This window comes from Lolium rigidum, chromosome 3 (assembly GCF_022539505.1).
Source record: "Lolium rigidum isolate FL_2022 chromosome 3, APGP_CSIRO_Lrig_0.1, whole genome shotgun sequence".
Lineage (NCBI taxonomy): Eukaryota > Viridiplantae > Streptophyta > Magnoliopsida > Poales > Poaceae > Lolium > Lolium rigidum.
This window is the reverse complement of record NC_061510.1, coordinates 214,247,011-214,269,023: the sequence shown is the minus strand read 5'-3', so window position 1 is coordinate 214,269,023 and position 22,013 is coordinate 214,247,011. Positions and strand designations below refer to the sequence as shown.

Sequence of the window (22,013 nt, the reverse complement as noted above, 5' to 3'; positions counted from 1 at the left end):
TAAGCATATGTAATGAATGCAGCGATCAAAACAATGGTAATGACATGAGTAAACAACTGAATCATAAAGCAAAGACTTTTCATGAATAGTACTTCAAGACAAGCATCAATAAGTCTTGCATAAGAGTTAACTCATAAAGCAATAAATCAAAGTAAAGGTATCGAAGCAACACAAAGGAAGATTAAGTTTCAGCGGTTGCTTTCAACTTATAACATGTATATCTCATGGATAGTGTCATTGTAAAGTAATATAACAAGTGCAATATGCAAGTATGTAGGAATCAATGAACAGTTCACACAAGTGTTTGCTTCTTGAGGTGGAGAGAAATAGGTGAACTGACTCAACATAAAAGTAAAAGAAAGGTCCTTCAAAGAGGAAAGCATCGATTGCTATATTTGTGCTAGAGCTTTTATTTTGAAAACATGAAACAATTTTGTCAACGGTAGTAATAAAGCATATGTATCATGTAAATTATATCTTACAAGTTGCAAGCCTCATGCATAGTATACTAGTAGTGCCCGCACCTTGTCCTAATTACCTCGGATTACCAGGATTATCGTCGCAATACACATGTTTTAACCAAGTGTCACAAAGGGGTACCTCTATGCCGCCTGTACAAAGGTCTAAGGAGAAAGCTCGCATTTGGATTTCTCGCTTTTGATTATTCTCAACTTAGACATCCATACCGGGACAACATAGACAATAGATAATGGACTCCTCTTTAATGCATAAGCATGTAGCAACAATTAATGTTCTCATATGAGATTGAGGATATATGTCCAAAACTCGAAACTTCAACCATGATTCATGGCTTTAGTTAGCGGCCCAATGTTCTTCTCTAACATTATGCATGCTCTAACCATTTAATGAGTGGTAAATCTCCCTTACTTCAGACAAGACGAACATGCATAGCAACTCACATGATATTCAACAAAGAGTTGATGGCGTCCCCAGGAGCATGGTTATCGCACAACAAGCAACTTAATAAGAGATAAAGTGCATAAGTACATATTCAATACCACAATAGTTTTTAAGGCAATTTTGTCCATGAGCTATATAATGCAAAGGCGAATGATGGAAATTTAAAGGTAGCACTCAAGCAATTTACTTTGGAATGGCGGAGAAATACCATGTAGTAGGTAGGTATGGTGGACACAAATGGCATAGTGGTTGGCTCAAGGATTCTGGATGCATGAGAAGTATTCCCTCTCGATACAAGGTTTAGGCTAGCAAGGTTATTTGAAACAAACACAAGGATGAACCGGTGCAGCAAAACTCACATAAAAGACATATTGTAAACATTATAAGACTCTACACCGTCTTCCTTGTTGTTCAAACTCTTTACTAGAAATTATCTAGACCTTAGAGAGACCAATTATGCAAACCAAATTTTAGCAAGCTCTATGTATTTCTTCATTAATAGGTGCAAAGTATATGATGCAAGAGCTTAAACATGAGCACACAAATTGCCAAGTATCACATTATCCAAGACATTTTACCAATTACTACATGTAGCATTTTCCGTTTCCAACCATATAACAATGAATGAAATAGTTCAACTTTCGCAATGAACATTAAAGATAAAGCTAAGAACATATTTGTTCATAGGAAACAGCGGAGCGTGTCTCTCTCCCACACAAGCATGATGGATCAGATCTTATTCAAACACAAAACAAAAATAAAAGCACACAGACGCTCCAAGTAAAGTACATAAGATGTGACTGAATAAAAATATAGTTTCAAGAGAAGAAACCTGATAAGTTGTCGATGAAGAAGGGGATGCCTTGGGCATCCCCAAGCTTAGATGCTTGAGTCTTCTTGAAATATGCAGGGATGAACCACCGGGGCATCCCCAAGCTTAGAGCTTTCACTCTTCTTGATCACGTTGTATCATCCTCCTCTCTTGACCCTTGAAAACTTCCTCCACACCAAACTCGAAACAAACTCATTAGAGGGTTAGTGCACAATTAAAAATTCACATGTTCAGAGGTGACACAATCATTCTTAACACTTCTGGACATTGCCCAAAGCTACTGGAAGTCAATGGAACAAAGAAATCCATCCAACACAGCAAAAGAGGCAATGCGGAATAAAAGGCAGAATCTGTCAAAACAGAACAGTCCGTAAAGACGAATTTTAAAGTGGCACCAAACTTGCTCAGATGAAAATGCCCAAATTGAATGAAAGTTGCGTACATATCTGAGGATCACGCACGTAAATTGGAAGATTTTTCTGAGTTACCTACAGAAAATTAGGCCCAGATTCGTGACAGACAGAAATCTGTTTCTGCGTAGTAATCCAAATCTAGTATCAACCCTACTATCAAAGACTTTACTTGGCACAACAATGCAATAAAATAAGATAAGGAGAGGTTTCTACAGTAGTAACAACTTCCAAGACACAAATATAAAAAAAAATAATGTAGCAAAATAAACACATGGGTTATCTCCCAAGAAGTTCTTTCTTTATAGCCACTAGATGACCCGTTGCGCTATCGCGCAAATGGCATAATCAAGTTAGAATTTAAATCATAAGTTTTAATTTATTAATTAGCCTGAAAATGAACTGCTTTAGTATATTATAGACACGCCATTTCATAGAGGCGTTGCACTAAGATATGCTAATTTAGTACGATTCATACACTATTTTTTTGGCATTTACCCTTTTGGATAAACCCCCACCAAATTATGTTTACTGGATCGAAAAGAGGTAGCACCATAAAAGAAGAATAAAAGGATAATTACTAATTTCAAGAAGAATGTTTCAACTTATTATGAGTAGCAAGATAAAAAGTTTGGTTCAGGATTTTGAGCCACTTAACCAATAGCACGGGAATCCAGAAACTATTACAAATGTTTACTCCGCGTACACAATTTCCACCACTTTTCTCGGTTGATAGCGCCCATCCCATCGTGATTTGCATTAATGGTCCAGTCTCTCCCTCTTAACCTATCTCCCGACCCCTCCGCTTTGAATTTCTACACCTCCCTCCATTCCCTCCACCCCATCTAATCCGCTGACCAAGTACTCTGCCGCGACCATCCGCGCCATCAGCCACAACCATTCACGCCATCCGCTGCTCACCCCAAGATTTAACATATTAAACATTTTAGAATCCTAGGACAATATGTTGCCAATTCAGAATCCTAATACATTACATTTAGAGAAATAGTAGAAAATCTTAAAGAAATATATTTCTAAAATAACGATAATGCAATCTGCTAGAAAGCTATCAATACCATTAGGAAACAAAATGTGGCCTGTGATAGTACCAGAATCACACCAAACTTGGTTTTCATGTGAAGCTTAGATTTAATAACACTTGGTATATGATCGTTGTAAGTTCTATCTATAAGTGACCAAAACATGAGATTGTCATAATTTACCGTTTATGGAAACACACACACTTAGTCAGCAAGCGTTTGTATACTGATTCGAAGAAAAAAAGAGTTTCTATACCGATATAACAATAACTATAAACTGTATCAACTCCATGCGACTTAAAACGCATGCTTCAGTCTCAATGATGTGCAACTCACTAAAACAAATATGGACACATCACCGAAAGCTCCATTAGTTTGTTTAGAGTTGTTTTGGTCACATATTAGTCGAGTATCCTCGTTCTTGACGCAAGCATCACAATAAGAACACATAACCGTATTATTTTTATTCGAAGTAAGACAATCATTAACCCAACACAATGGCTGAGTATTCAGTTTTTTGTGCGAGTACCTCAAATTAGTATTGCAAGTAACACATACTCATATTGAAGAGTATTCACTTTTATGCAAATTGAGAATTTCTGAATTGTGTAAACTATGTTGTTTTTCTCTTGACATGACAAGATTCTGAAAATAAACTCCATGTCAATATTTGGAAAACCTCTAAATAGGAGTATAAGGAAACAGTAAAGTATTAATACATCGATTATAGCGGGCAAAGGAAAAAAAGGCAACAATAAGAGACCATAAACTGGAAGAAAGTGATAAACGGGAAAACCTCTAAATAGGAGTATAAGGAACCAGTAGAGTACTAATACATCAATTATAGCGGGCAAAGGAAAAAAGGCATCAGAAAGAGGCCATAAACTGGAAGAAAGTGATAAAATGGGCCTATGTAATATACCAAATCATCAATCGGTTTCTTGACAAAACTGTTTTGACACTTATTCCCCAGTTTCCATAGTAGATATAATATTATTGTGTACAAATTCTGAGTGTGAAGAGAGCATTCATGATCTCCCAATAGTAGCCACAGCAAGACACCAATAGTTGATCAACCCACAGGCTTTTTCCCTGGAACATGAATATCAAGACTGTAACATAAAATACATTTCTGACTACAAAAGCATACAGGAAAGGCTAAGATCAAATAGTTTAGAAAATATCATGTTTTGTCAAAATAAAATAAGAACAGAAAATAGTAAGTGCAATTTACTTTTCCTACTGAATGTTAAAAAATATAAGCAACTTGCATTGAATTACATTGGCTTAGAAATTTTATATCTGCAACCACCTAGGAACTTTTGCTTTATAATCAGAAATTACAGCTTCATTTGGGATGATATAAAGCAAGAAAACCATATCAATTATGTTTCTAACTTTTCTTATGTCATTATACAGGTTCAGTATGAAGCCTATTCAGAACCACTTTGCACTACTGAATTTTGGGAGCATATGCCATTAAGATCTCATAACTAATATTGCTAATAACATATACAACACACTAAAATCTCGGCACTAACATGTAATATCAGAATGCTGATGGAAGTGGAAAGAAAATAGTATCGGAGCATACCTTGTATCCTAATAATATTTGAAAGATCTCAAAACTAACTTGTAATTTTCAACTACTGATGGAGGTGGAAAGGAAAATACTATATGAACACGCTGGTTACCATAACAAAGAGGTGTAGTCAGAAGCATGGAGCGTCTCAACGCTCACCACCGACGACTCTCCTCTTAATGCTCTCAAATGTTGCTGGTACTTTTGAGAGCCGACATGCACATGACAGTACAGGGCATCAGTGGGTTTAGAATAATTGACTGTGGGTTTGGAATTGAATCAGCCCTCTCAATTTTTGGAGTGAAATGTATATCCAATTAGCATCTGGATATAGAGGAATAACAAATTAAGTATTGAGTAAGATCCCATTATAGATACTCAGGACTTCCATAGATGATAGAAACATTATTTTTCAGGAAGTCCTTGAGTTTAGCGATAACATCAGCATCCTTCACGAACAATATTTCAAATCTCCACCATCAACTACTACACACTTGGCCTAGTTGTTGTTTTCGACTTCATGGCAAGCGACATCATTCCTCCTGTAACACAAGCAATACGCGAGTGGATTAGTAGTGTAACATTATGTATTGTTTAGCTGCAACCAATATGAATAAATTCTGAAAGACAGAAAAACAATCCGATAGAATGAGAGTAGTACAATATCTGAACAATCTATGGTTTGGTGCCCCCATCAAATCTAACAAAACAAGACCAGTTGAAAAAAGGGGAAAACTGAAACCTGGTGTTAAGAAGAGTAGTTGATATATCCTCTGAGTGTAATGAGCCTGGAATAAACCCCTAATCCGAAAAGAGTGTCACTCTAAAGTTGCTGATGGCGCACAGACCAGTGTGACTCAGATGATATACATTTACTAACCCAGACTTCCTGAGGAACAAAAGGAACAAATCCTGTCAAGCAACATCAATCCTATAAAATGAATTGTTTGGACATAGGAGTTGAGATATATTATCAAGATAACACAAAGTACAAAAACAGATTGTCATTAATTCACCGCTATTGATATTTACATGATCATTTCTTAAAAAATGCAATGTTGTACTCCCTCCGTTCTTTTTTAATTGACTCAGATTTAGTACAACTTTGTACTAAATTTTACAAAGTTGAATAAACATCATTACACAAGCACCAAGAACAAATTTTACACGACCAAGGAAATTGTTACATTTGCAGAATTTCACCCATCAAAAGATATACTGCTCATGGTTTCATTTTCATACCAAACAAATAGTTTTTTTATGATGGAAATGAAGCTTACTTGCAAAGAAATGGTATGTTTTGGCCATAACAAAAATGTTGCTATAACAGGACCCAAAACAATATTGTGTTTTTTTTTCATAAGGACCCAAGGCAATGTGGCAGGCACCACCATGCACCACCTGAGGCTGCCGTCGTCCACCAACAGCGGCTGCCGAATAGACAAAGAGAAAAAGCTGAACAGAGGACACTAATGCTCTTCAGACCTGAAGAATGTAACATCTGAATCAGAGACATCACTACACCCTATAAGTGCAGCAATGGATAAATGTTGCATAAAACACCATCTGAAACAACGGGGAACCTGACAATTTATTCTTCCTCAAATTGATATACGTTATATAGTAAGGAGGAGTAGGAATGAAGTGCGAACTTTACAGGGTGTATAGTTCTTACATTGTTTTCCTGGAAATCCCCACCCTTAATCATGAAATCCTTGATGATTCGGTGGAAGAAGCGGCCCTTGTATACGTACCCTTTGTCTCCTTCCCCAACCAAAATAGAGCGCTAATTTGCATAGTATTGATTAGCCTGCTATACCAGTGCACAGGGCACGGAAGTTGTCAACCGTCTTTCGGACGACCTCGCCGAAGAGTCTGATGACCACCTCGCCCACGCGCTCCCCGCCAATCTCAACCTCGAAGAAGCATTTGCTCGTTACCTTGTCCTGGAGGTCCACGTCACCCTGCAGCAGCAAACCAAGGTAAATTCAACCACCACACAAAGGCTAGCGCCGAGCAGAGAACTGCAACTGCCGATACACGGTCTCATGGAGGGCGAACAGGCACGTATACCGAGCCTGAGCAACCCCGCGGAGCTGATAAAAGAAGAGAGAAAATTAACCTGGAGCCATTGACCACGTTTCTTTTCATGGAAACTCCCCTGGTCTTGCGGGATCCACCACCATCATATTGTGCAGCTTCCTTGACGATGGCGGCAAGCGGTTCCTATCGCCACAGCCGGAGAAGATCTTGAGGCCCAGGATGTGGTGGACTCGATTGGCGTGCCACCGCCGATGCCCTCTTCAGGGACGTGCCACAACATTTCCTTCTTCGCCCGCGCGCCACGGCGGCCACCCCATCCGGCTCGATCCGCAGGCCTCCACCTCTCCCGGGGTGGGCTCCATAGAGGCAATTCTATGTAAGGATGAATCAAAGAAACAAAGCATCAAAGTGCAGAATCAAAGTATCCAAGTATCAGAAGTAATGAGTAGAGGGAGCATAACTTAAAACAAACTGAGTTCAGATCAAGAAACCAATTATCAAAGTGCAGAATCAAACAAACCAAGTATCGAAGTGCAGAATCAAAGAAAGGATGAGCTGAGTTTCATAGTCATGAAAATTAAACACACAGATAGCACTCGTCCCCTCCCTATGCTTTTATTTCAGGATAATATCAGCATGCTATTTCTCTCGCGTGGAACATTATTCAGTCCAAACGGTCTTGCTAATCATTTAGCTGCAATGGGAGAAAACAAAAGTGGTATAATCAACACATCTAAAACTAAAGAACAATAATGCTTATAGAGCTAAGAACGGGTCTATACAATCCCGCTAATTATTCATCTACAAAGAGAGAAAATAATAATGGCACAATACTCAGAACTAACCACATTCTGAAACTCATCATCTTTAGAACCAAAATTTTCGTTGGTAGAACCAAAATGACAAGAATCCAAATTGATCATGTACATGCAGATATTAAAGCACGCAATATTTTAGCAAATAAAAAATGCAGCTGACTGAAGATACATGATCAAACAAAAAACAATTCTCTAATTTATTTTATAGAGTAAACAATCAAACAGACTTGATCGAAGATTCCTTTAATCTTTTCAGTTTGGTTACACAATATAAATGAGCACGGTGATATTAACAAATGAATCTTGTATGCCCACACCAATAGGGTATTATAAATGGAACTCCAAATACTTCAGGACAATACAATACAAAAATAAGTAGGTCATGTAGTATAGTAAAGTGAATTATAACAATAATACCTTGATTTCACTCATGCCTAGGACTTGTCTCGGTGTTATTTAGCAGATCACATACTCCTATGGGTTAACTGCATATACACAAATATATAAAAGTTTTCTTAAAGCAAAACAATACTGCTCACACCGCATCTCTCTTATCATCTTTGAGACAATAAATCTGAGTTAGAGGCATTGTGGTGGAATGGATATAACATATTTTAAAAAAAATATAGCAGTGGAGTGTATCAGATACAAAGCAAGAACAATCATTCAATCACCATAGAGAAAACAGGCACTGAATGGATTAAAGGAAAAATAATTTATTGCCAGGTACCACATGTAAGATATGTATGCCTGACAACAAAGAAGTGAAGCGATTCAAAAAAGGGTAAACACGCTGGACGCAACGAACAATAATAGAACTCCATTATGCAACTAAATAAACCACTCATGACACACCGCATTCTAGTTCTAGCAAAAAGTTATAGCATGCAGTTCTTGGATGATAGCTATAGTAAGTGATTGCTAATTTGATGCTCTTGAGAAAGTCCTTCAAAAATACAATATATGCACTTATGAAAATCTTATGCAAAAAGAATACACAATAGCTTATCAAAACAAGTGCAAAGAAATACTACACAGTTCTCTACAGTGTGGACATGTGCCCATGCACATAGCATGACAATCCGAACTCACACATTATTTTGTGGTGGGCAAAACAAGCATCTCCATGGAAGCCAACTACAGTGGCACCACGGCTTACTTCCTCAAGAAATGCAACAGCAGAATTATGAGCAAATTGATGCCACACAAGTGAATATTAACCAGCATCTTACCTTCCGAGTGTTGATATCAAAGATATGAATATAAAATTTCCGAAAAGGGAATCAACGGAGAAGTAATTATCTTACTTCCTACTGTATAATGATATATCAGTCTTCTAGCCCCTCATAAATATATGAATGTCAAAATTTAATCTCTGTATACATCAATTAATACTGATAGGATCTCAAAGACACTTGCTATCCCTTTCAGCCACAAGAAGAAATAATGATGTATCTTGCCTTCAACATAAGAAAATTATATGCCTCAAACTGCTAAACCGAGGAAGTTTCCAATTGCCTACACCTTTCTCCGACAATATAATCTAAACATCATATTGCAATAGTTCTGTGTGAAGAACAAAGCACACCATCGGAATCGTTGAACCAGAGTACATGTGATGCGAAACCACAAAAATATAGCCAACTTACCATGTGGTCAAAAGGATCAAGCTTGGTCAGCAGCGGAACACTTTTATCTCCTGGATCTTTATACACACGAGCTGGAATGGCGTCTCGCCCCAAGGGAGCATAGGCTGCAAGAGGAGCGAAATTACCTCCTAGGCCATAACAGCCAGGTACCCAACATATATACAGGGCAAATGGAACAGGCAAAATTACCTGAAGACACCATTCCGAAATGCGCTTTTGGTAGTGTCAGGTGCAACAAATTTGAGAAAACTAATCCCTCTCTTTCGTTAGGTTCATCAGGTAAAGTCATTTCAAATTCTTCGAGTCCAATAATTTTCAACGAGAGTAGCACCTGCAATTTATAGTTGGGAAAACAAGTAAATTAAAAGAAGTAGATGATGCCGCATCTTCGGAGACATTTGAAAGCTGGTAGAATTGTGTTCTATTATACCAGTACAAATAAGGATGAATCTAACAAATCTCCAGGAAGCTTATTTGGGAGAGAAGAAAGCAGTTACACCCTCACATCAAGCTGTCTAAGCTAAATGACTGCTCTCTGTGCAATTTAACAATAAAAAACAAAATGGCAAAGAATAACTGAGCTTAATTGTAGAGCATGCCATTTGCATAACCACAGTTTTGAGCGACAGTTTTCTGTTGCAAGAGCAGAAAAAATGTTCCAGGCTTGGTCCCAACACGAACATAACAAGAACATTGTACTCACTCTTAGCACCAAACCACTCAACAGTTGTTGTCCAGGCTGCACAACCAAGAAATGTATGTTAGCATCACTATGGGAAGGAGCATCTTAAATTTATGAGCCAAAAAAAAGAAAAGGAGGATGCATTACTTCCGTGCTATTAGGAGCCGATTCATGTGGGCCATCAACGACAGACTGCTTATTGACATAATTCTACATTGAGCGCATCCAGCCAGTGTTGAGGGTGTCAGACAATGGCGGCACTGTTGACGTTGCACTCACCAAGTAGGCAGACTTGAAAATGTGTTTCTGTTGGATGTACTCATATTCTCATAGTCCTCAATGGTCTGGAAAGTAATCTGTACAGAGACATAACTTCAAGGGACTGGGAATAAAGGAGACAAGTATTTGGTGGAAGTAAAAGTTTGAAAGAAATGCCTATAACACAACTGATAAACTATCTTCTGAATATTGCAGGTGGTACATAACTAAACCCCATATCAGTCTGTAGCTAGAAAATTAGTCATTTCTAATATATTAATTCAAATCAACTATAACGTTCCAGCTATGCTTCAAATTCAAAGTACAAAATTTGCTCACTTTGATTTTCTGCTCACCTTAGCTTTCCACCTCACTTTATAGCTAGAGGGCCACACTGTACATACATTTTTGACAAGCTTCAATTGTTTGCTCACCTTCAATTCCATCTCACATCATTCTCATAACTCGCCTAGCCTGCTAAGCAAAGCAGAGCATGAGCTTAGATTTTTGCACGAGACAAACGAAGGCGTAAAACTACAAAAGGAAGTACCTTGGCGAAGACTGTGTCGGTGCTGATCTGCCTGGAATACCACTGAGTACATATGCAATAGAAATATTCGTGTCGCACCAGAGAAACCATTATAACACATCGAAGCAACCGAAAAAATAGCATCTGGAAGAGAAATAAACAGTGTCATGTAGAAGAAAAAGAGGCTAGGTTAGCTAGCATAATGCAAACAAAATCAACTACATGCGAGCGAGAGTGTGCTGCGCACAAATGTAGCTTGATGCAGCTGCCGGCATTACCTGTCTGCGTGCCAAACAAAAGTGTGACCCTATTCCAGCATTGGTCTAGCCTAGGCTCCTCGCACGGCTTGGCGGTGAGGGCTCGCGGCGCACCCTCGCCTTTTATGTTGGACTGCAGCAAATACATGTTCTGATTGTAAAAACCTGATATCAGCTATAGATAAATATAGATGTATATAAAAGCATTTTGTGCTAAGATTTTAGTCATAATTAGCATTAACTAAAAAAATAGCTGCATATAGAGGAATACTACTGAAGTTTTCATAAAAAAAAAAGAACAAAGACTACAAGATGCATATGCTGCTGATATTGTGTTGTATCCAGGAATCATGTTGAGGATAGAAGCATCCTTGAGCAGCTCTCATTATGTGAACGTCTCCCTGCAAAATGTTTAATGGCTAGATGCATTCATATTACAACATGAAGACGATCACTATCCTAAAAAAGTGCAGGGATACAGTGTCCAATAACTATTATCTAAAACCAAACAAGGAGCATGTGATCATCCACTTACAGCAAAATATTCTAAATTGATTAAATTAGAAACAGTGGTGATTAGGTGCGAACATTTTATCAAGGCAAATAACTGAAGCAGTGATATGTGAAAACAAATCTGGTTGAGGAAAATATTTATACACCGTGTAAAAACGCTCTCTCTTTCCCTGTAGCATTTAAGGTACAGTATGTCTACTGTACATATGCATAGAGTTAGATGACAGCTCACGCATTGGCATGATTGTTTGTAGGAAACAAATACCATCTTCTCTGAACTCGATAAATTGGTAACAGTAATTCTCACATGAACTTTTCTGACAACAGAGGTTAAGCATGTTAAAGGAAGAGGAACTAAATTAGCATGTAGGTTCACCATAGTCATAACAAGTTTATTCATTTGTCATTCCCAGGTTCACATCTACTGACAATGATTCAAGAACAAGCAGACCTATGCAGATAAGAACCAAGCAGCGGATATAATTTGATATTTAATTGTGGAACCAGAAAATGGGTGTGCATACCATGTCAAGCAAGACACAGCCCATCCCAAAATCTTGGAAGAAAGGCCCACGGGAGGATAGCTTTGCTGCATCGCTACAAAGTTGTTCATTAATCCACAAGAAAATAATGACAGATTGGACAACCAAACATGTTAGAATTTTTATAAAAAGGACACGAAGAGATCAGATGGAGCAATGTTCACCTGGGGGTTGTGACCTTCGATTTTGGCATGGGATTCCAAACGTAGAGAGAGGGGAAAGGAAACAACCTACAAATTCACGCACAAAAATTGGATTAGAAACTTGGGCAAACCGAGTGAGAAATAAATGGTAGCAGACTTGAAGATTACCAAGGATGCTGCACATTGGAACACTTACCAAAGATGAACGGGAGCATCCCGACTTGTGCTCAAATCTTCCAAAGCCTACAGTGTCTGCAGCAGATCCCTGACCGTGACCATCACTGTCAGATCGGGAAATACATGAGCTAGGGTTAGGATTTACCTGGTAGATATTGGGATGTGACGCTCCCTACTGTAGCTGGAGCTCGCCTGTGCCCGCCCCTGTCCGAGCTCGCCTGTGCACCACCAATCCCGACCTGTGCTCCATCCAAATCTTCCAAAGCCTACAAAGAAAGTTTGCACACCCAATGAATTCATCTGAGAATGAAGAAAACAAAAGAGAAGTGGAGCCCTTGATTTCCTACCTGGGGGAGACGAGGCAGCCACGAGGAGGGAGCAGCCCAAGCAGCAACGCAGAGGAGAACCGGCATGACCAGATCCCGCATGTCCTCCCCGGATCCCGCCCCTCCTACCGCGATTCTTGACCGTTCCTCCTCTGCCTCGCCGCCGCGGATCCGCCCCGCACCGGACCGTCTCCGGCCGTGCCCAACACCTCCGGTCGCTGCCGCCGTGGATACGCCCCGCGCCAGCCCGTCTCCGGCCGCGCGCGCCTCGCCTCCACCCGCCACCCCCGACGACACTTCCTGGCCTGCTCGCCGCCGCCGCCGTCCGGTTCTGCCCCTGCTCGCCGCCGCCCCGTTTGATTCCGGCCGCCGCCACAGCAATCCTTCCCCACGCCAGCGCAGTGGAGCGACGGACGCCGCGCCTCCCTGCAGCCGCGCCTCAAGCTCCTGGTCCGGCAGCCACCCCACCGCATGCGCGGAGATGGTGGAGACCGAAGATCTCGATCTCCACCGGCGGGGAGATGGTGGCGGCGCGTCCCATCGAGGGAAAACGAGAAGAGCAGCTGAGGAGGGGCCGAGGATTGGGGAGGGGAGCACGTCGTGGATTGGGCGGTGGCCATCCCGATCTAGGGTTTTCACCGTTTCACGGAACAACGACTGAAACGAGCGACGCGGATGAGCGCCAGCCGCTGTCTCTTGCTGCCGGTCCCACACAAAAATGGGCCCAAGCGTCATAGACCATTTACGAATTGCTGCAGGTAAAAGAAAAGTTAGTGCAACGGATGGCTGAGATGAAAAGTGGGGGAAAGATTTTACTGTGCATTGCCAAACGTGTGAACCAGATTCATTTGCCCCTCTCAGACCCCCTGGTTGAGAGGGTAGTCTTTGAACATTTATAGGAGAAATTAAGATGGGCTCAGCAATTTCAATGATGCACTCGCAAGAAATAGGAGTTGAAGCAAAAGAGAGCATTAAAAAGCAAATTCAAAACACATTTAAGTCTAACATGCTTCCTATGCATAGGAATCTTGTAAATAAACAAGTTCATGAAGAGCAAAGTAACAAGCATAGGAAGATAAAACAAGTGTAACTTCAAAAATTTCAGCATATAGGGAGGTGTTTTAGTAACATGAAAATTTCTACAACCATATTTTCCTCTCTCATAATAATTTTCAGAGGCATCATAAACAAATTCAACAATATAAGTATCACATAAAGCATTCTTATTCACATGCATAAACGTATCATTACTCTCCACATAAGCATAATCAATTTTATTAGTTGTAGTGGGAGCAAATTCAACAAAGTAGCTATCATTATTATTCTCATTATCAAATATAGGAGGCATATTGTAATCATAATCAAATTTATCCTCCATAACAAAGGTACTAAAAGACCAATATCATTATAATCATCATAAATAGGAGGCAAAGTATCATCAAAGTAAATTTTCTCCTCAATGCTTGGGGGACTAAAAATATCATGCTCATCAAAGCCAGCTTCCCCAAGCTTAGAATTTTCCATATCATTAGCAACAATGGTGTTCAAAGCGTTCATACTAATATGTTCCATAGGTTTTTTAATTCTCGCATCAAACCATCCATATCTTAAATCAGGAAATAGAATAAGAAGCTCATTGTTGTCCATTATGCCTAACTAGTGTAAACAAGAAACAAAAAGATGCAATTGCAGGATCTAAAGGAAATAGCTTCGAGCACACACACAACGGCAACGAGAAAAGTACTTAGTTACCTGGGACCGGAGTATGAGTGCCTTTTACCTTTCCTCCCCGGCAACGGCGCCGTAAAAGTGCTTGATGTCTACGGGTGCTTCTATTCTTGTAGACAGTGTTGGGCCTCCAAGAGCAGAGGTTTGTAGAACAGCAGCAAGTTTCCCTTAAGTGGATCACCCAAGGTTTATCGAACTCAGGGAGGAAGAGGTCAAAGATATCCCTCTCATGCAACCCCGCAACCACAAAGCAAGAAGTCTCTTGTGTCCCCAACACACCTAATAGGTGCACTAGTTCGGCGAAGAGATAGTGAAATACAAGTGGTATGAATGAATATGAGCAAGTAGTACGGCGCCGTAAAAGTGCTTGCCGGCGTGCGCTTGATGGTAGTAATATTGCAGAAAGTAAAGATGCAAGAAAACAAGTAAACAAGCAGCGATAGCGATATTTAGGAACAAGGCCTAGGGATCATACTTTCACTAGTGGACACTCTCAACATTGATCACATAATAGAATAAATAAATAGATGCTAGACTCTACACCTCTTGTTGGATGATGAACACCACTAACCGTGTAGGATTACACGAACCCTCAATGCCGGAGTTAACAAGCTCCACAATATTCAATGTTCATATTTAAATAACCTTAGAGTGCATAACGGATCAACATAACCAAACCAAGTACTAACATAGCATGCACACTCGTCACCTTCACACTACGAAAGGAGGAATAGATCACATCAATACTATCATAGCAATAGTTAACTTCATAATCTACAAGAGATCACAATCATAGCCTACGCCAAGTACTACACGATGCACACACTCGTCACCATTACACCGTGCAGGAGGAATAAACTACTTTAATAACATCACTAGAGTAGCACACAGATATATTGTGATACAAAACACATTGCAATCATAAAGAGATATAAATAAGCACTTCACTATGCCATTCATAACAGTGAATAAGTATTCTGTGAAATATAGCCTAAGAGACCCACACGGTGCACACACTGTCACCTTTACACACGTGGGACAAGGAGTCTCCGGAGATCACATAAGTAAAACCCACTTGACTAGCATAATGACATCTAGATTACAAGCATCATCATATGAATCTCAATCATGTAAGGCAGCTCATGAGATTATTGTATTGAAGCACATAGGAGAGAGATTAACCACATAGCTACCGGTACAGCCCCGATCCTCGATGGAGAACTACTCCCTCCTCATGGGAGACAAGCAGCGTTGATGAAGATGGCGGTGGTGCTGATGGAGAAGCCTTCCGGGGCACTTCCCCGTCCCGGCGGCGTGCTCGGAACGGAGACTCCTATCCCCCAGATCTTGGCTTCGCGATGGCGGCGGCTCTGGAAGGTTTTCTCTGGTTTCATCGAACGTGGTAGGGTTTTCGCGACGGAAACTTTAAGTAGGCGGAAGGGCAAGGTCGGTGGAGTCCTGGTGGGGCCACACACTAGGCCGGTGCGGCCAGGGCTTGGGCCGCGCCGCCCTATTGTGTCCCCACCTCGTGGCCCCACTTCGTTTCCCTTCGGACTTCTGGAAGCTTCGTGGAGAAATAGGACCCTGGGCGTTGATTTCGTCCAATTCCAAGAATATTTCCTTACTAGGATTTCTGAAACCAAAAACAGCAGAAAACAACAGAATCGGCTCTTCGGCATCTCGTCAATAGGTTAGTTCCGGAAAACGCATAATAATGACATAAAGTATGCATAAAACATGTAGATATCATCAATAATGTGGCATGGAACATAAGAAATTATCGATACGTCGGAGACGTATCAGTTATGCATTAGAGACAGCTGCATTCACTTTAAATAGGGCACCATCTAAATCCATTGAAACGACACCGTATGAATTGGGGTTTCAGAAGAAACCTACGTTGTCGTTCCTTAAAGTTTGGGGTTGTGAAGCTTATGTAAAAAAGTTACAACATGACAAGCTAGAACCCAAAGCGGAGAAATGCGTCTTCATAGGATACCCTAAAGAAACTATTGGGTATACTTTCTATCACAGATCCGAAGGCAAAATCTTTGTTGCCAAGAACGGAACCTTTCTTGAGAAGGAGTTTCTCACTAAAGAAGTGACTAGAAGAAAAGTAGAACTCGACGAGGTTACTGAACATTCTCTCGTAGATCAGAGTAGCGCAGTGCCGGAAGAAGTTCCTGTACAGCCTACACCGATAAGAGAGGAAGCAAATGATAATGATCATGAAACTTCGAACGAGGTAGCTACTGAACCTCACAGATCGACAAGGGAGCGTACCACTCCTGATTGGTATGATCCTTGTCTAAATGTCATGATTGTGGACAACAATGATGAAGACCCTGCGACGTATGAAGAAGCGATAATGAGCCCATATTCCAACAAATGGCATGAAGCCATGAAATCCGAAATGGGATCCATGTATGATAACAAAGTATGGACTTTGGTAGACTTACCTGATAGCCGCAAGGCTGTCGAGAATAAATGGATCTTCAAAAGAAAAACAGATGCTGATGGTAATGTTACTGTCTATAAAGCTCGACTTGTCGCAAAGGGTTTCTGACAAATTCAAGGAGTTGACTACGATGATACTTTCTCACCTGTAGCGAAGCTAAAGTCTATAAGGATTTTGTTAGCAATAGCTGCATTTTTCGATTATGAGATTTGGCAGATGGATGTCAAAACGGCGTTCCTTAATGGTGACATTGAGGAAGAGTTGTATATGGTACAACCCAAAGGTTTTGTCGATCCTAAAAATGCTGGCAAGGTATGCAAACTTCAGCGTTCCATTCATGGACTGAAGCAAGCATCACGGAGTTGGAACCGACGCTTTGATAAGGTGATCAAAGACTTCGGGTTTATACAGTGTCATGGAGAGGCCTGTATTTACAAGAAAGTGAGTGGGAGCTCTGTAGCATTCCTCGATATTATATGTAGATGACATATTATTGATTGGGAATGATATAGAACTATTAAGCGAGTGTAAAAGGTTATTTGAATAAGTGTTTTTCAATGAAAGACCTTGGTGAAGCAGCGTACATTTTAGGCATCAAGATTTATAGAGATAGATCAAGACGCCTAATAGGGCTTTCACAGAGTATATACCTGGACAAGATTCTAAAGAAGTTTAGAATGGATGAAAGTAAGAAAGGGTTCTTGCCTATGTTGTCAGGTAAGGTCTTGAGTAAGAATCAAGGTCCGGCTACGACAGAAGAAAGAGAGGATGAACAAGATCCCCTATGCCTCGGCAGTAGGCTCTATCATGTATGCCATGCTGTGTACTAGATCGGATATCGCACATGCTGTTAGTTTGACCAGCAGATATCAAAGTGATCCAGGGATGGAACACTGGACAGCGGTCAAGAATATCCTGAAGTACTTGAAAAGGACTAAGGATATGTTTCTTTGTTATGGCGGTGACCAAGAGCTCGTTGTAACCAGTTACACCGATGCAAGTTGGAACACTGATCCTGATGACTCTAAGTCTCAGTCTGGGTACGTGTTTATATTGAATGATGTTGCAGTAAGCTGGTGCAGCTCCAAGCAGTGCACGGTGGCGAAGTCTTCAACTGAATCGGAATACATAGCGGCTTCTGAGGCTTCATCGGAAGCGGTATGGATGAAGAGGTTCATTGTTGAGCTTGGTGTGGTTCCTAGTGCATTGGACCCACTAGTCATCTATTGTGACAACATGGGTGCCATCGCCAATGCACAAGAACCAAGGTCACACAAGAAGCTGAAGCATATCAAGCTGCGTTTTCATTCGATTCGCGAGTACATCGAAGATGGAGAAGTAAAGATTTGCAAAGTACACACAGATCTGAATGTGGCAGATCCGTTGACTAAATCTCTCCCTAGGGCAAAGCATGACCAACACCAGAATGCCATGGGTGTTAGGTACCTTACAATGTAATCTAGATTATTGACTCTAGTGCAAGTGGGAGACTGTTGGAGATATGCCCAAGAGGCAATAATAAAGTGGTTATTATATATCTTTATGTTTATGATAAATGTTTGCATACCATGCTATAATTGTATTAACCGAAACATTGATACATGTGTGTTATGTAAACAACAAGGAGTCCCTAGTAAGCCTGTTGTATAACAAGCTTGTTGATTAATAGATGATCATAGTTTCATGATCATGAATATTTGATGTTATTAATAACAAGGTTATGTCATTGATGAATGATGTAATGGACATACACCCAAATAAGCGTAGCATATGATCACGTCATTAAGTTCTATTTGCTATAAGCTTTTGATACATAGTTACCTAGTCCTTCGACCATGAGATCATATAAATAACTTATACCGGAAGGGTACTTTGATTACATCAAATGCCACTGCGTAAATGGGTGGTTATAAAGGTGGGATTAAGTGTTCGGAAAGTATGAGTTGAGGCATATGGATCAAGAGTGGGATATTGTCCATCCCGATGACGGATAGATATACTCTGGGCCCTCTCGGTGGAATGTCGTCTAATTAGCTTGCAAGCATATGAATGGTTCATAAGAGATGACATACCACGGTACGAGTAAAGAGTATGTCGTTGCCTAATCGACGGTACCTCGGAGGAGGGATCCTCACGAGGGGGAGAAGAAGTAGGGGCCATAGGGCGGAGTGCACACGGGACGGTGGTACGCGATTTACCCAGCTTCGGAACACCCGCATGATGACAGGGGCCTACCGCTGCTTGTCCGGAATTATCCGGGCGCTTTCGCGTTGTTACAATGAGTTGTGGTTGTGCCTCTAGGGCTCCCGGGATCCGGCTTATATAGGCGCACGGATCTAGGGTTTACATGGAGAGTCCTAGCCGGAATACAAGTTGCCTAACTACGGTACAATGCCTTGCCGTGTACGTCAAGGATCCGTCTTCCTTCAAGTACGTGTTGGATCCGGATACTTTATGGGCCTCCACGGATCCGGCCTCCTTCGTAGGTCGGTTAGGATCCGGCTCCTCGTTCCTGGGCTGGACTTCATCCTTCATGATCTACAGCAACTGGGCCACCCGATGGGCCACATGCCTCACCACCAACTATGGGCCACCCGGGCTTGCCGGATCTAGGCCATGCCATTGATATACCCATAAAGTATACCCACAACAGTAGCCCCCGAAGTTCTCCGAGATTCATCATTCCTCCGACTTCCTTCAGCTCGGATCCGAAGAGAATCTTGAAGAGTTTCAAAACTTTTACTTGATTCCGGGTTCATTCACTCGGAAGTCCTTTATCTTCAGATCACGTATAACAACGGAGACTCCGCTTTTCCCGCGTACAACTTCCTTATTTCCCGCGCTAAATTTTCGCCGATGCAAATCTTTAGCCGGAATTTTCGGGAGTGCATGGTTAAGTTACCTCCACGTTGTTTTACCGCACTTGACCTAAAACACGTGTCGTCCATCCAACGGTGTGACCGTTCCGTTTCCACCGTCGGATCCGAATCCCGAATCTCCGCGTGCAGCCTATAAGTACCCCGCGGCTCGGTAATTCTTCATTCTTTCACCTCTCCTCACCACTTCGTCTTCCTCCTCGCACCGCGCCGCCCGACGGATCTTGACTCCGGCGAACTTCGCCACGGTGAACTCCGCGCGCCGCCAGTCCAAGCCTCCCCTCGCGCCAAGATCCCTTCGGTTGAACGGGAAATCCTTCCCGCCGCCGATTCGTGGTCACGCGAGGTGATTTCTTTCAAGTCCGGCGACCTCGTCTTCACCGGAGCTCCGTCGAGCCACCGCGCCATTAACGGTACGTGCGCCGGCCTTGTAGAAGACAAACGTAGTGTAGATCCGGGTACTCAAATAATTTGTATGGGCGCAGCCGGAAGCATGCCACTTGATTCATCGCACTGTACTGGTAGCTCTCCGAGTAGCCCGGATCCCAATCCATTAGAACCAATATGTCCGGATCCCATATCATTCCTGCCACCATATGTTTCCGACATTAGACTAGCTCAACCGTTTTCCGCATCTTCCAGCACCGCTCCAGGCCGGATCCCCTCCCTCAAAGAACTTCAAGAAGAACTCGAGGGGCAAGCTAGGATGGCAGCCAAAGTACAGGAGGCGGAAAACAAGAGGGCGTCCAAGGCCCGGATCCGTGAAGGAGAGCGGGGTCAGTGGTGGCCTTGCGCAACTACTGATGTGGAGCTTAGAGAGCTCCAGAACGAGGGTATGATCTCCACTCACTGGAGCTTCACACGCGATTCCGACATCCCCAAACCCGAAGCCGGAGAAATTGTCATGACTAAGGCTTGGGTGGAACGCGGATTATCACTCCCTTGCTCGGAGTTTTTCCTCTCCATCCTCAACACATACGGGCTCCAGCCCCACAACATCTGCCCAAACTCATACCTCCTCCTCTCCAACTTCGTAACTCTTTGCGAAGGGCACCTCGGGATCCGACCAGATGTCAAATTATGGCAGTTCTTCTTCCGGGTGAAGAAGGAAACAAAAGACAAAGCAATGGTGAACTGTGGGAGTATGACGTTCATGCTCCGACCTAGCCGCATGTATCCTCCCCACGACTCGCACGAATCCATCCGGTACTGGAACGCCGGATGGTTCTATGAAAAGAACGCCTCAGTTCCGGACATCCATGATGGCTTGCCCAAGTTCATCAACGAGCCTCCGGAAGAGCTCGCAAGCTGGAGCTTCGTTCCTTCACTCGCCCAAACCCCTATTTTGGAGAAGGCAGCGCGGAGAATCTCCTGGCTAGTCCACGACGGACTGACCGGAGCCCAGCTCACCCTCAGCTGGTTTTCCCGGAGAATCCAGCCCCTGCGCTACAACGCACGCCTGATGTGCGCTTATACTGGGGCGGACGATCTACTCCGAGTCACTCGCCACGATCTTCCGGCCGACTCCCTGAAGAGAAGGTTCAAGACGTTGGTGAAGATTCCTAGGGGCCAACAGGTCCCGGAACTGATCAAGGATATCTACACAAACGACCAGTGTCCTCCGGTAAGCTCTGTTCTTTTCGTTGCTTCAAACTTCACAAGTTTTTGGATGTTAACTCTGACTTTTATTCATATTCCTCCCAGCTCAACACTTTGGCGGAGGAAAACTTCCGCACCATTCTTCGTGTCCCTGTCAGCGGCGACGCGGCGGAGGAGGTTCCGGAAGACGATGAGGAGGAAGAGGAACAGGCACCCCGCAAGGCGGCCCCTCGACCTTCGAAGCGTCCCCGCGCCAAAGCTTCCGGTTCTGAAGCCGGAGCTAGCGGCGAGGCCTCCGTCAAGAAGTCCAAGACCGTAAAGCCACCTCCGCTAGACTCGAGGAAAGCGGAACGTGCACGCTTGAGGATGCTTTCAACAGCTGGCCAGCGCTCGCGCCCCATCATCCCCGGCGCCCCGTAAGTTTCCGAATATGGTGCATCTCTATCTTGGCGAAATTATTTCTTATTCGATCCCTTTCACTTGTTTGCAGGAATCCGAGTACCACTACCACGCGGACCATCGGCCAAGAGCCTATCACTAAATACATGAAAAAGTCTCCGGCAGTTGGTCCTACTACTCCAGCTCCGCCAAGTACCTCCCACCCTACTCCTCGGCCGTCTCCCCCTCAGG

At 42.4% G+C, this 22,013-nt stretch overlaps 1 protein-coding gene and 1 long non-coding RNA gene across 10 annotated transcripts; both read right to left on the bottom strand.

Annotated features, from left to right (window-relative positions):
- Window positions 1-4,099: 4,099 nt before the first annotated feature.
- On the bottom strand, window positions 4,100-9,621 carry LOC124702977. 2 transcript variants are annotated; one of them, XR_007002853.1, is made up of 8 exons: window positions 9,485-9,621; window positions 9,296-9,399; window positions 6,908-7,200; window positions 6,461-6,749; window positions 6,187-6,270; window positions 5,528-5,697; window positions 4,898-5,327; window positions 4,100-4,295 (listed from the first exon to the last, which is right to left on the bottom strand). It is a non-coding gene; the product is annotated as an uncharacterized LOC124702977 (long non-coding RNA). The 2 variants fall into 2 exon arrangements; XR_007002852.1 differs by having other exon boundaries at window positions 5,528-5,674.
- A 278-nt stretch (window positions 9,622-9,899) lies between these two features.
- Window positions 9,900-12,873, bottom strand: LOC124702975. Of its 8 annotated transcripts, none has more exons than XR_007002850.1 (10): window positions 12,744-12,873; window positions 12,542-12,662; window positions 12,416-12,484; window positions 12,241-12,306; window positions 12,059-12,131; window positions 11,043-11,422; window positions 10,786-10,908; window positions 10,575-10,709; window positions 10,125-10,333; window positions 9,900-10,034 (listed from the first exon to the last, which is right to left on the bottom strand). XR_007002850.1 is itself a non-coding variant. In XM_047235166.1 (8 exons), exons 4-8 carry the CDS (start codon window positions 12,267-12,269, stop codon window positions 10,705-10,707), a joined length of 342 nt encoding a protein of 113 aa, XP_047091122.1. In that variant the 5' UTR covers window positions 12,270-12,306; window positions 12,416-12,484; window positions 12,542-12,662; window positions 12,744-12,873; the 3' UTR covers window positions 10,647-10,704. The 8 variants fall into 8 exon arrangements, 5 of the variants coding, with proteins under 5 accessions (XP_047091122.1, XP_047091121.1, XP_047091123.1 ...); XR_007002849.1 differs by having other exon boundaries at window positions 10,592-10,709; XR_007002851.1 differs by having other exon boundaries at window positions 10,670-10,709.
- Between the last annotated feature and the right edge of the window lie 9,140 nt (window positions 12,874-22,013).

What these genes read in the sequence shown, in the direction of transcription:
- LOC124702975 (XM_047235163.1), bottom strand. Translation starts at nt 12,824, where the DNA reads ATGCGGGATCTGGTCATGCCGGTTCTCCTCTGCGTTGCTGCTTGGGCT. An exon ending in GGCTGCCTCGTCTCCCCCAG is followed by an intron (nt 12,663 to 12,743) that starts GTAGGAAATCAA and finishes CTTTCTTTGTAG; the next exon opens with GCTTTGGAAGATTTGGATGG. An exon ending in CACATCCCAATATCTACCAG is followed by an intron (nt 12,472 to 12,541) that starts GTAAATCCTAAC and finishes GATCTGCTGCAG; the next exon opens with ACACTGTAGGCTTTGGAAGA.